We start from the raw sequence: 13,873 nt of genomic DNA, 5'->3' as shown, positions 1-13,873 counted from the left end.
TAAAAAATCAAAAACAGAATTACTACATGACCTAGGAACAGCAATGATTTAAGCTACAAGAAAAGCTGTGATAAAGTTGCAAATTAGCTAAATGTACAAAAATAAGGTGTAGGTTGGATTACAGGAAACTAGAGAACTACTAAATATTAATATTAAATGTCAAGCTAAATATTCATATTTAATATTGTCAACATGAATCAATGATAAGGCTAAATATGGTCATAATGAATGAAAGATAAAGTACTAGTCACTGTAGTAAGTAGCACTGACAAATCCTGTCTCCCAAGATAGATCAAGTAGTTGAACCAATAAGAGCAGTTAAAAAGCCCTTTTAAACCTTTAAAAAATGCCTAAGTACAGGGGTGCCTGGATGGCTCAGTCAGTTGGGCATCTGACTCTTGATTTTGGCTCAGGTCATGATCCCAGGGTCGTGGGACTGAGCCCTGCATCAGGCTCTGAAGTTGAGAGTGGGGCCTGCTTAGTATTCTCTCTCTCTGCCCTCTTCCCCATCTGTGCTCTCTCTCTCTAAAGTAAGATAAAAAGTAAAATAAAACATTAATAAATAATTAAATGCCTGAATACATAATTTGATCTTACAGAGAAGCTAAGAAGAAATGAAACATAGGTGTTGTGTTAATCACTGATATCAGCCCAGCAGTCATTTTGCAATAAAACGAATAGAACAGCTACAGATTTACCTCTCTACATCTAGGTTTTATTTGTCTGAATCTTTTAAAATAAGGAAGTTTAAAATTTAAAGACAGTGCTTTTGTGGTAGTTCCTGGTTCCTGCAGGCTTTAAATATAGGCTAATGAGCACTGGAGTGGCTCGGTCAGTTGCCCAACTTCAGCTCAGGTCATGATCTCACAGTTTGTGAGTTCAAGCTCTGCATCAGGCTTGCTGCTGTCAGTGTAGAACCCACTTCGGATCCTTTGTCTCTCCCCGCCCCAACTCTCTCTCTCAAAAATAAATACTTTAAAAAAATATTAGGAAAAAAAATAAACTAAGAACATCTTGGGAGGAAAGGTTAAAAGAGGTTTCCAAATACGTAAGATTTGTTAGCTGGAAGATTACAGATAAATTTTTATTGGTTGTATACTGAATAAGTAGATAACATTCAGTGGACGTTTCAGTAACAGTTCTTTGAAAATTAAAACAGCTTACCTTCCAAAGTGTCGCTTCAGAGGAAGCTTTCCAATATCTTGGATAAAAGAAATTTGAGCTGAAACAGAGATTTTAAAAAAGCTTTAAATAGACATTTCTCTGAAGGAGATATGTAAATGGCCAACAAGCAAGGGATACTTAGGGCACCTGGGTGGCTCAGTTGACTGAATGTCTAACTTTTGATTTCCACTCAGGTTATGATCTCAGGATTATGAGATAGAGCCCTGCATTGGACTCCATGCCAGGCTTGGAGCCTGCTTAAGATTCTCTTCCTCTCCCTCTACCCCTCCCCCTTGCGTGAAAGGAAGGAAGGAAGGGAGGAAGGGAGGAAGGGAGGAAGGGAGGAAGGGAGGAAGGGAGGAAGGAAGGAAGGAAGGAAGGAAGGAAGGAAGGAAGGAGAAACCTCAAAATCACGAATCTTTTGGAAAATTCAAATCAAAACCATGGGATCCATTTCATATCTTTTAGGATGTCTGTTATAAAAAAATTAAAAAAAAAGGTTTGGTAAAGATGTATGGAAACTGAAACCCTTGGGCATTGTTGGTGGAAATGTAAAATGGTATAAATGCTGTGGAAAATGGTAAGGCAGTTCCCTAAAATTAAAAACAGAATTACTACATGATCTAGCAATTCCACTTCTGGGTATACACCCAAAAGAACTGACAGCAGAGTCTTAAAGAGTAATTTGTATACCCATGTTAACAGCAACATTGTTCACAATAGCTAAAAGGTGGAAGCAACTTAAGTGTCCATCAACAGATGAATGGATAAACAGAATGTGGTATATACAATGTGTTATTCTTCAGCCTTAAAAAGGAAATGCTGACACATGCTATAATAAAAACTTTGATGACATGCTAGGTAAAACAAGTCAGTAACAAAAGGACAAATACTGCATGAGTCCACTTATGTGAGGTACCTAGAGTAGTCAAATTCAGACACAGGGGCGCCTGGGTGGCTCAGTGCGTTAAGCATCTGACTTTGGCTCACGTCATGATCTCATGGTTCATGAAATCAAGCCCTGCGTCGGGCTCTGTGCCAACAGCTCAGAGCCTGGAGCCTACTTCAGATTCTGTGTGTCCCTTTCTCTCTGCCTCTCCCCTGCTCATGCTCTGTCTCTCTCTCTCAAAAATAAATAAACATTAAAAAATTAAAAATAAAATTCAGAGAGAGAAGGTAGGTGGTAGACAGGGAGCAGGAGGCAGTTAGCATTTAATGTGTGTAGTTTCAATTCTGCAAAATGACAAAGTTCTAGAGATTGGTTGTACAAGGTGAGTAAGCTTAACACTAGTAAACTATATACTTAAAAATGGTTTAAGATGATAAATTTTATGCTGTGAAGAAACTTTTTTTTTCAGGAAAATCTAACAGCAAGAGTGTGGCATTTGAACCAGGACCCACCCCTTCACTTCCTCAGCTTTAGAGAGACTTCACTCCAGGTCAGGTACAGCTAAGAACTCATAGGACTTCCTCCCTCTTGTGGCCGGCCTAGAATTCGGGACTCCCTTTCTCCAACCCTTGGCATGGAAGCTCTATCCTAGTAGCACAGCAGGCCGAGAATACCGCCGCCTCCTCTAACTGCCACTGGCCCTCACCCAAGCTCATTCATAGGGCCAGGAGGGTCCACGCTAGGAGGGGCTCAGCCAAGATGATCAGAGACTACCCCCACTTGAGCACTCACCCAGAACAGTGACTCACTACAGGGGTTCAATAGATTTGAACTGACAAAAGAATCAGTCAACTTGAACAGAGACTGATAAAGATTGCACAATCAGAGAAAATGGAGTGAAAACAAATGACCAAGAATTTAGGATCTGGGAGCACTTGGCTGGCTCAATAGGTAGTCAAATGACACCAACAAACACTAATGGAGGACCAGAATAAAAGACAGAGATAGGAGCAGAAAAAATATAAAGAAATAACTTCTAAAATGACACAGTAAATGGGGAAAAAAATGATAAAAACAAAAATCTAAAAAAAAATTTCTTTTAAAGTAGGCTCCATGTCCATCTTGGGGCTTGAACTCATGACCCCAAAATCAAGAGTTGCATGCTCTACCACCTGAGCAGCCAAGAACCCCCAGAACATCTTATTTTTGAATGAATTTTATACACCTTTCAATGTTTGTAAATGCAACACTATGAGGGCTCATAAATATTTATTTATTTATTAATGTTTATTTATTTTTGAGAGAGAGTGCGTACGCGAGCAGGGGAGGGGCAGAGAGAGAGGGAGACAGATTCTGAAGCAGGCTCCAGGCTCAGCTGTCAGCACAGAGCCTGACGTGGGGCTTGAACTCATGAACCACAAGATCATGACCTGAGCCAAAGTTGGACATTCAACTGACTGAGCCACCCAGGAGCCCCAATATTTACCTTTTTAAAGATACACTCCAGAACAGAATCAGGATTTTTTAAAAAACAGCTTTTTCATATGGAAAAATGAATTGTGATCCTATAATCTGAATTTTTAACTAGTGGATAAATGATTTTCCAGATAATTTCAATGTAAGCTGTCTAAACCAGTACGAGTTACTGAATTGGGAAAGGTTAAAATAAACTCTGTAGTGTTAGGCTGAAAATGAATGTATGGGCGTGAACTCATGGTACACACATACATGCACAGAAAAACGTCAGGAAGAACTTACACACACACACACACACACACAAATACACACACAATCTCCTAGCTTTGTTCCATTGAAAAAGAATAGACACAATGATACTCCAATACCAATGATCATACCTAGTGCCAGATTCTAAATTTTTTTAAGTAGGCTCTACGCCCAGCATGGGATTCAACTCGAAACCCCTAGATCAAGAGTTACACGCTCTACCTATTGAGCCAGCCAGGTGCTCCCAGATCCTAAATTCTAAATACCATTTCCACTAAGAGGAACCAGGGCTCCTTGGAATTCCTGATTCTAGTACTAGGGCAGAGAAAGTATAAAATGATCCTGGATTTCTGACATTTACAAAAAGAACATCACAGAGACCTCTCTCTTGCTCTGCTCTTTGCCATGTGAGAATACGAGAAGATGACCATCTATAAGCTAGGGAGGAGGCCTTCACCATCTGCTTGTATCTTGATTTTGGACTTCCCAGTCTGCGGAGCTGACTGAATACTAATTTATAACATATGGAGTGCTATCCATGGTAAGTGATATATGCCAATTAAAGCATATGCCTAATATTTGCATATGCACAGAAAAACGTCAGGAAGGACTTACACCAATCTTTCAAAAGAAATTACCTGTGGTTATTAGTTTTTCTTTTTATTAACTTCTATTATTATTTGAATTCTTTCTTCCTTTCCAAATCTGAAACGTGTTAATTTTAGATCAAAAAATAATGGAAAAAAAATTTAGTCTCACTAGATTGTAGCAATGAGTTGACTTTAAAAAGATAAGGTTGGGGCGCCTGGGTGGCTCAGTCGGTTAAGCGTCTGACTTGGCGTGGGTCACGATCTCGCGGTCCGTGAGTTCGAGCCCCGCGTCAGGCTCTGTGCTGACTGCTCAGAGCCTGGAGCCTGTTTCAGATTCTGTGTCTCCCTCTCTCTCTGCCCCTCCCCCGTTCATGCTCTGTCTCTCTCTGTCTCAAAAATAAATAAACGTTAAAAAAAAATTAAAAAAAAAAAAGATAAGGTTATAAAACACTACTTTTGGGGGCGCCTGGGTGGCTCAGTTGGTTGAACGTCCAACTTGATGTCGGCTCAGGTCATGATACCAGGGTCATGGGATCAAGTCCCATGTGGGGCTCCATACTGAGCATGGAGCCTGCTTAAGATTATCTCTCTTTCGGGGCATGTGAGTGGCTCAGTCGGCTAGGCATCCAACTTCGGCTCAGGTCATGATCTCACGGTTCGTGAGTTCGAGCCCCACGTCAGGCTCTGTGCTGACAGCTCAGAGGCTGGAGCCCGCTTCGGATTCTGTGTCTCCCTCTGTCTGCCCCTCCCCTGCTTGCACTCTGTCTCTCACATTGTCTCAAAAGTAAATAAACATTAAAAAAAAAAAAAAATTAATATGTCTCTCTCCCCCTTTGCCCCACTCGCGCTTGCTCGCTTTCTCTCTCTCTCTCTCTCTCTCAAATTAACAAAACAAAACATCACTTCTTGGATTAAACAAAAACCCATGTTATTACCTGGATTTCTCATTGGAATGGTTAGCAAAGCAAGGTATGGCAACAGCTGAGTTTGGAGGCATAAAGCTGGTAAGCAGAAGTCAGAAAAAAGAGCTTTTGCTGCCAGGCAGTTTTCCCGATACTGTATAGAAGTGGGGGGGAACATGAAATGAAAAATAAAATTAAAACAAATGGAGATGTATTCCTAGACAAATGAAGTTTACTGTAACACAAAGTGTTTATACATACCACAAACATACTTTTAAGAGTTTACCTGATTAGTTTTTTATAATTGTTCTAGCCTTATCTAATAAAGCATTTTACCTATAGAACTATTTCATATTTGACATAACAGCAACAAGAATTTTTTAAGAGACTTAAGGTAGAAGGAAAATAAACCTTAAAAATCAAAGGAGTTCTGTTTATGAGCATACATCACAAATTATGTGAGGATACTGTTCTCAATTAAAGAATTAGTATTCTTTAGTTAACACGGGTACAATGCTAGGCTGATAAGGAGACAAGTACAATCTGCCTTCAAAGAGCTTATGGTTTTACAAACAATTCATATGTAACTATAAGGCAAAATTAATATAAGTGCTATAAATAGCAAAGCAAGTCAATAAGGGATACAAATTCGTTACAAGTCATGAAATTCCCCAAGAAATCTTTGGAAAAAATGTCTTAGGTAATGAATTACAGGCTCCTATTTCGCCATATGATTTAAGAACTGGAAGATATGTGGGGCACCTGGGTGGCTCAGTCGGTAAAGCATCTGAATTCGGCCCAGAGCATGATCTCATGGTTCGTGGGTTCGAGCTGCGGATCGGGCTCTGTGCTGACAACTCAGAGCCTGGAGCCTGTTTCAGATTCTGTGTATCCCTCTCTCTCTGCCCCTCCCCGACTCTCGCTCAGTCTCCCTCTGTCTCAAAAATAAATAAACATTAAAAAAATTTTTTTTTAAAAAGAACTGGAAGATATCTTAGAGATGATGCAGTTCTGCGTCACAAATTCAGATGCTCTAGGAGACAGGCAGGTACATAAATCAGTGCAGTGAAGCAGCTGGGGAAGGTACCCATCACTCCCATCTTCAAGGGGGAGATGCTATTTGGCTCGGCCAGATTGTTGCCATGTAAAAATATAGGACAGTGTTGCCTTATTTTGCATTTATTTCAGGAGAGTCCAGACATTCTGAGCCAGAAATCCATATCTGAGTTTGAATTATTATACTCATTTTTAAAGACTGGAAATTCATGAAAAAAAATCTCTGTGTGTAGTATTCAACTTGTGGGACCGCCTATTTTTAACTTCTAATTCAATCCAATGCATTTAAAGCTGTGGAAATGAAGTGTACATTAGGTAAAATAATCTGTCCAGATGGTTAGAAGCAAACCCAGGATTGCTTTCTTTTCTTTCCTCTTTTTTTTTCTTTTTCCTTCCTTCCTTCCTTCCTTCCTTCCTTCCTTCCTTCCTTCCTTCCTCCCTCCCTCCCTCCCTCCCTTCTCTAGACTCCATGTGGGGCTTGAACTCACAATTCTGAGATCAAGAGTCTCATGCTCTTCAAAATGAGTCAGCCAGATGCCCCTATTTTCAATTAAAATTAAAATATAATTATAATGAGGGGCGCCTGGGTGGCGCAGTCGGTTAAGCGTCCGACTTCAGCCAGGTCACGATCTCGCGGTCCGGGAGTTCGAGCCCCGCGTCGGGCTCTGGGCTGATGGCTCAGAGCCTGGAGCCTGTTTCCGATTCTGTGTGTCCCTCTCTCTCTGCCCCTCCCCCGTTCATGCTCTGTCTCTCTCTGTCCCAAAAATAAATAAACGTTAAAATATAATTATAATGAGGGGCGCCTGGGTGGCGCAGTCGGTTAAGCGTCCGACTTCAGCCAGGTCACGATCTCACAGTCCGTGAGTTCGAGCCCCGCGTCGGGCTCTGGGCTGATGGCTCAGAGCCTGGAGCCTGTTTCCGATTCTGTGTCTCCCTCTCTCTCTGCCCCTCCGCCGTTCATGCTCTGTCTCTCTCTGTCCCAAAAATAAATAAATGTTGAAAAAAAAAATTAAAAAAAAAAAATATAATTATAATGATATTTTGAATTCACTACTAGTCAACTAATAAATAAAATATAAGCTTTCAAATTTTGAGTGCTTTTTTCCTTAAAAATAATAACTGGGTATTCAAGAAGAGTGTCCTTTTTATGTCTTAATGTAATTTGAAGAAAATTGTGGGAATTAACAACTATTTTTTACTACTAATAAAACACTTTTTCAAAACTAAAAAAAAAAAAAAGTAACAGCTTCATTGGGATATAATTCACATGCCATAAAGTTTACCTACTAAAAGTACACAATTCTTTTTTTTTTTTCTTTACCTTTTTATTTATGAAAAACCACTGGGGCTTGTGCAAGGGTCGAAAACCTGATCCTCCTCCTTGGCAATGAGCAAATCCTCGTGCTGTATTGGAATGCATCACACCCCTCGTAGCTATGGATGTAGTATATTGCCTGAGTAAGGAGCGCATCTAAAAAAGGAGACAAAATGTAAAATAACAAAAATGAGAGATTTATAAAGTAGTGCTATTCATCTTGCTGATGCCAAAAAACCACCAACCATATTTATTTAATGTTCACTTTTTCCAACATTACCACAACCCTGAAAATAATAAGCTACAAAATTACCTAAATCAAATTCAACTGAGACATAACAATCAACCACTATGTGTGAACTATGGATCTTGGATATGGGTGTTGAAAATAACTTAAAATACATTTTGAGACAACTGAGGAAATCGAAATAATGACAATATGTTACTGAATTAATGTTAGTTTTCTTTTTTTTAATTTTTTTAAAATATTTATTTATTTTGGGGAGACAGAGCATGAGCAGAGGTAGGGAGAGGGAGAGGGACATACAGAATCTGAAGCAGGCTCCACACTCTTAACTGCTTGTAAGCACAGAGCCTGATGTGGGGCTCAAATTCACGAACTGTAAGAACATGACCTGAGCTGAAGTCAGATGCTCAACCAACTGAGCCACCCAGGGACCCCAATGTTAGTTTTCTTAAGTGTGATAAATGCTATTATGGTTATAATAGGGCAAGGTCCTTACACATGGATAAGTATTAAGTGACATGATGTTCGCAATTACTTTCCAATTATTGGGCCAAAACAAGTGTATAAACACATAGAGATTAAGCAAATGTAGCAAAATGTGAAAAATTGGTGAACAAAAGCTAAGGGTATATAGGCATTCATCATACTATTCTTCCATTCGTCTACAGGTTAGAAAATTTTAAAATAAAAAATATAAGAAAAATTAAGCAAACACAACTGCTGAATAATGAAACTCTAAATACAGAAACCATACCATACATGTTTTTTCACTGTATCTTTTCCAATTTTAATTAATACTATTTCAAATTTATAACAGAAATATTAACATATTAAAACAATGTTGTCCAAAAGAACTTTCTGTAACAAAAACATTTTGTATCTAGCTGTTTAACACAGTGGTACTAGCCAAATGCAGCTATGGAATGCTGGAAATGTGGCCAGTGTGACTGAGGAACTGAATTTTAAATTAAGTTAAATTTAACCTAATGTAAATAGCCATATGTGGCTAGTGGCTATTACATTGATCAGAGCTGTGTTAAAATGTTAAGAAAAAATATAAATTTTATACTGAATAATTTGAAAGTTATGAAAAAAATTGTATAAAAAAGTAAAAGAAAGTATAAAAAACACACTTCTTCCCTATCTACTTTTCAATGGTTGTCAAAATTTCTGAATATATTAGTTTTATAATCAGAAAATAACTTCAGAAAAAATTAGTGTTATATTATCACCAAAAAAATCAGATTAACCGGTGTCATTAGAAACATTGAGTTGGATTAAATAATTTTATCATTGTTATTAAGAAGTCACATAAGATGTCCAATAATGAGGAATAAAAGGAAACTTTCTCCATTTGGAGGAAACATTCATAAACAAAAATGGTTAAGTCAAATGGTCTTACATTCCAGTCACCGCTGAGGATATCTGCAAAACTCAGAAATTCACTGGCTCTCATAACATCATCTACTTCCACGAAGAAATCTAAGTAGTTTTGGTGAAGATATAAATTAAATAACTCTCCTGGCATATGTGACATTTCTACTACTTCCTATAAAAAGAAGCATACACATATTATTTTGGTGAAAATTCTGTGGTTAAACGGACATTTCCATAAATGTAACTAATATATATCCTGGAAAAAGTAGTATATGTTATTAAAGACTTTACCTCAGGTTGAACAAGTAAGGTATCCCTTTCATACTCTGATAAATGTGAAGGCAACCGGGGGGAATCTAATTCTGTTAAAGATGCTCCTATAAAAAAAAAATTCTGGAATTATTAAAAATAACATCACTTTAAAGTTATACAGAACCACTCATTTGAAGATTTTTTCCAATACTTTAGGCACATGATACCAAACATACTAAATAAGATATTAAAAATAAAAACAAAGCAACTGGAGACCTATGTAAGTTGCCTCACTACTACAGCGCCTTGCTACTATATGTATATAGTTAGTAGCCTCACTGTCACTATTCTTAAGAACTCAAATTAGAATTCTGATGCCTGAATTATGGCTTCTCTAGTATTAAAATATTCCAGTTCTCAAAGCACTCTGCATTTCACCATTTCAGTTCTGAGTTGCTTTCTTTTGATCCTCATTCTCAATACAGAGATCTTTACTGTTTTACTTACGATGTAGGATGAGGTTGCTTTCTGCACAAGAGAACACAGACCCTGTTCCCTGATGCAGGAAGCTGCAAATGAATGTTGAGAAGGAAAAGAAAGTGTAGAAGGGAAAGTATCAGTGGGAATAGCCACTGAGGTTCAGAGGTAAGAGGATCCAAGGACAGAGGGTGTCTTCATTTCCACCTAAGTGATGCCAGGTTCATCTTCAGGTGGCATGAAATTTTCCATTTAGAAATCTCAAATTTTCAACCACCTGGAAAGAAGAAACTGAGAGATAATAGCCTAAAACAAGAAGGATGCCTGGAGTGAGGAGAGAATGAAGCAGAAATACAGAAAGACAACAGAAGAGAAAGAGGCAAGGAGGTAAGAAGATGGAAAACAGGTATAAGAGGCACTCAGTGTTATAGAAAGATAAAAACAGTGGTTTAAAACAACTGGGCTTTGGCAACCAGAAAAAAATCTCAGATAATAACAGGCATGATAAACACAAAGCTTAAATGAATGTCTGTTCACATACTACTTGTGACCCACTGAAGCAGTTAATTTACACGAGATTTGAACATCTGAGAGAAAATTGAAGCCATTGTACACAAAGGACTTTTTTCAATAGTCCATTATGATTATTTACTTTGTGGTATAACATATAAAACTATTATAAACTATGGCAGGGGCACCTGGGTGTCTCAGTCAGTTGAGGGTCCGACTTTGGCTCAGGTCATGATCTCATGGTTCATGAGTTCGAGCCCCGCGACAGGCTCTGGGCTGAAAGGTCAGAGCCTGGAGCCTGCTTCAGATTCTGTGTCTCCCTCTCTCTGCCCCACCCCTGCTTGTACTCTATCTCTCTCTCGAAAATAAACATTAAAAAAAAATTTATAAACTAAGGCAACAGTTTCCCTCAAAATTTTGTATGAATTACTTTAATCTACATAAAAGCAGGTCAGATCCCACCCCCCCAGCCCCCAATCCTAATTCTCTTCCTTCAGGATCAGCTAAGAAGTGATATTTTCTACATAAGAAATAGAAGTTTGGGATTTTAATGAAAAGAGAGGCAATTTGGGAGCTGGGTGATGGGTGATGCAGATGGAGGGTCGGAGGGGAAGCAGGCATCAAATACAGAAAAGGCGATGGAACATCTCTGGTTGTGGAGAGAGCAGCTAGTGAAGAGAAATGTAAGGAGATCCAAAGAAGCCTGACGCTACCTGACAACTTGTCTAGGGTTCTGGTGTTGGGCTACCAACATGTGCCACTAAAATTCTAGAGGAACTGATACATAGTTTACCTTCAGAAAACTATAATTTTAAAGATTTACAGACAGTAGTTTTTACATTTAATCCCATCCACAGTCCAAAAATACTGTACCTAAATACATTTACCTACTGTGTCTCAGGCCTTGCCAAACAGTGTCAGACCTGGCCCTAACTGCCAAATACATGACATTTTCAAAAACTGGTATTTTATTTCCGTTGTAGGACGAATACCTAACAGATTTTTAATAAAACATAAGATTTTCTTACTTTTACAATATAGTATTTTCCCCAAAGCTCTGAAGAGAAAGAGTGAAACATCTTTGCCACCAATAGCTTGGACCTCCTGGTTTTCAAAAACCCTATCTGTTTTTTTTCTTCGTTTTGATTTTGACAGCGCAGCATCTGATTTTAATGAAGATGTTCCTTTTTTCCTTGGCCAAGAACTGTTTTCTCCTAAATAATATACACCCAAGAGACAATATTGGAAATAAAATTAAAATATGGAAAACAAAACTGAGAACATTTTAGGTACAGTTACACTAACTATTCTAATTAAAATATACTTTTCTAATACACAATAATGTAAAATCTGTGAACTAAGTAACAGTCCTCTTTGGGTTACTAAACTATTAAAATGAAATAAAATGTCATCTAAAAGTATCTCATGACAAAAATTTCAAATTTTCACACATTGAAATGACACTAATACAGGCCTATCATCTTGATTTCTCACAGTACTGCCTGTGCAAGGTCCTATTCTTGGTTCATGATATGTACTAACCAATTTAATCCTCAAAACACTTGAGATTAGGGGAGAACGACTATTATACACATTGAAGATAGGACATATAGGGGCGCCTGGGTGGCTCAGTCGGTTAAGCCTCCGATCTCAGCTCAGGTCATGATCTTGTGGTCCATGGGTTCTAGCCCCACGTCGGGCTCTGTGATGACAGCTCAGAGCTTGGAGCCTGCTTCGGATTCTGTGTCTCCCTCTCTCTGTCCCTCCCCTGCTCATGCTCTGTCTTGCTCAGTCTCTCAAAAATAAATAAATGTTAAAAAAGAAAAAAAAAGATAGGACATATAAAGAGTTTAAGTTACTAGCTCGAGGTCATCATCTGGTAAGTGATTTGAAACCAGGCAGTATGGTTCTGCAGTGGATGCTTAACACTGATTTGGGCAGTCTTCAATTTACAAATATGCCTGTGTTGAAATTTCATTGGTAAGTCTGTTCAAAACTCAGAATGCATCACTTAAGAAAAGTAGCCTGAGGGGTGTGTAGGTGGCTCAGTTAGTTAAGCATCCAACTCTTGATATCAGCTCAAGTCAAGATTTCACAGTGGTGAGATTGAGCCTTGCATCAGCTCAGAGCCTGTCAGCACAGAGCCTGCTTGGATTCTCTCTCTCCCTCTCTCTCTGCCGCACCCCACAACCAGTACACTCACTCTCAAAACAAATAAATAAACTTAAAAAAAAAAAAGTAGCCTGAAAGAGCAGAAAAAACATAGGATCTGGAATTGATTTATTATTGTTTATCTCATTAGGCTGGTCAAAAATTAAATGTAAAAATATATGATTGCTCATCCAGTTCCTGACCCATTCAAAAAATATTATTTTCTTCCCTTTAAAACTTCTGAGCTCAGAATAATAATGGTATAAATGGTAGTCAGGATCTCAAACTGGCCTACCTCAACCTTCCCAACCTGTAATTCCTAAGTGAACCTAAGTGAACCTAAGCAACATTTACATTTCTACAGGAATAAGCAGAATTCTACTTTCAGTTGTATTAGGCTGCCTATTTACTTTTCTCTATCGTTATTTTGAAAAACTAAGATGTAGGGGTGCCGGGGTGGCTCAGTTGTTTGAGTCGGTTGAGTGACATCGGCTCAGGTCACGATCTCAGTTTGTGAGTTCGAGCCCTGCATTAGGCTTGCCGCTGTCAGCAAAGAGCCTGCTTCAGATCTTCTGTTCCCCTCTCTCTCTGTCCCTCCCCTGCTCCAACTCTCACTCTCAAAAATAAATAAAACATTGAAAAAAGAAATTAAAAAGAAAAGAAAAACAGAGATGTAAACTAATGAACAGGCTACACTTGTAGGTAGATACTAGGATTTCAGGTGGATTGAGAGCTCCAAAGATGCCTTTTAAATTTTCAAGGTCAATTCCTCAATGTGGTGACTTATTAAACGTTTTCTGATGAAAGACCATGCACAATAAATCATATATTATCTCTCTTTTTTTTTCTTTAGACTGAGCCAGGGAGGGGCAAAGAGAGAGAGAGAGGGAGAGAGAATCCAAAGCAGGCTCCGCACAGCCTGGCAAAGGGCTCAAACTCACGAACCAAACCGTGAGATCATGACCTAAGCAAAACTCAAGAGTCAGATGCTCAACTGAATGAGCCAACCAGGTGCCCCTATGTGCTATCTCTTTTAACGTAGCATGACTATGCACCATTTTTAAAATGAAGTAAATCAATTTATTAAATGTATCTTACATAAATTAAAAATCAAAAGTAAGGGTGTCTGGGTGGCTTGGTCAGTTAGGCGTCCAACTTTGACTCAGGTCATGATTTCATGGTTTGTGGGTTCGAGCCCCACATAGGGCTCTGTGCGGA

The 13,873-nt window shown here is 38.6% G+C and overlaps 1 protein-coding gene across 1 annotated transcript in view; it reads right to left on the bottom strand.

Moving 5' to 3' along the window:
• The window catches only part of RAD17 (RAD17 checkpoint clamp loader component), a 38,149-nt gene that overhangs the window by 1,679 nt on the left and 22,597 nt on the right, over positions 1-13,873 (bottom strand). The window contains exons 11-16 of the mRNA XM_043585774.1: positions 11,533-11,718; positions 9,557-9,642; positions 9,291-9,437; positions 7,648-7,797; positions 5,304-5,424; positions 1,165-1,222 (exon numbers count right to left, since the gene is read on the bottom strand). Coding sequence (XP_043441709.1) covers positions 1,165-1,222; positions 5,304-5,424; positions 7,648-7,797; positions 9,291-9,437; positions 9,557-9,642; positions 11,533-11,718 — 748 coding nt within the window. The remainder of the gene's footprint in view (positions 1-1,164; positions 1,223-5,303; positions 5,425-7,647; positions 7,798-9,290; positions 9,438-9,556; positions 9,643-11,532; positions 11,719-13,873) is intronic.

This window comes from Prionailurus bengalensis, chromosome A1, assembly GCF_016509475.1.
Source record: "Prionailurus bengalensis isolate Pbe53 chromosome A1, Fcat_Pben_1.1_paternal_pri, whole genome shotgun sequence".
In the NCBI taxonomy this organism is placed as follows: Eukaryota; Metazoa; Chordata; class Mammalia; order Carnivora; family Felidae; genus Prionailurus; species Prionailurus bengalensis.
The sequence above is the reverse complement of the archived record's forward strand: the minus strand, read 5'-3'. Positions and strand labels throughout refer to the sequence as shown.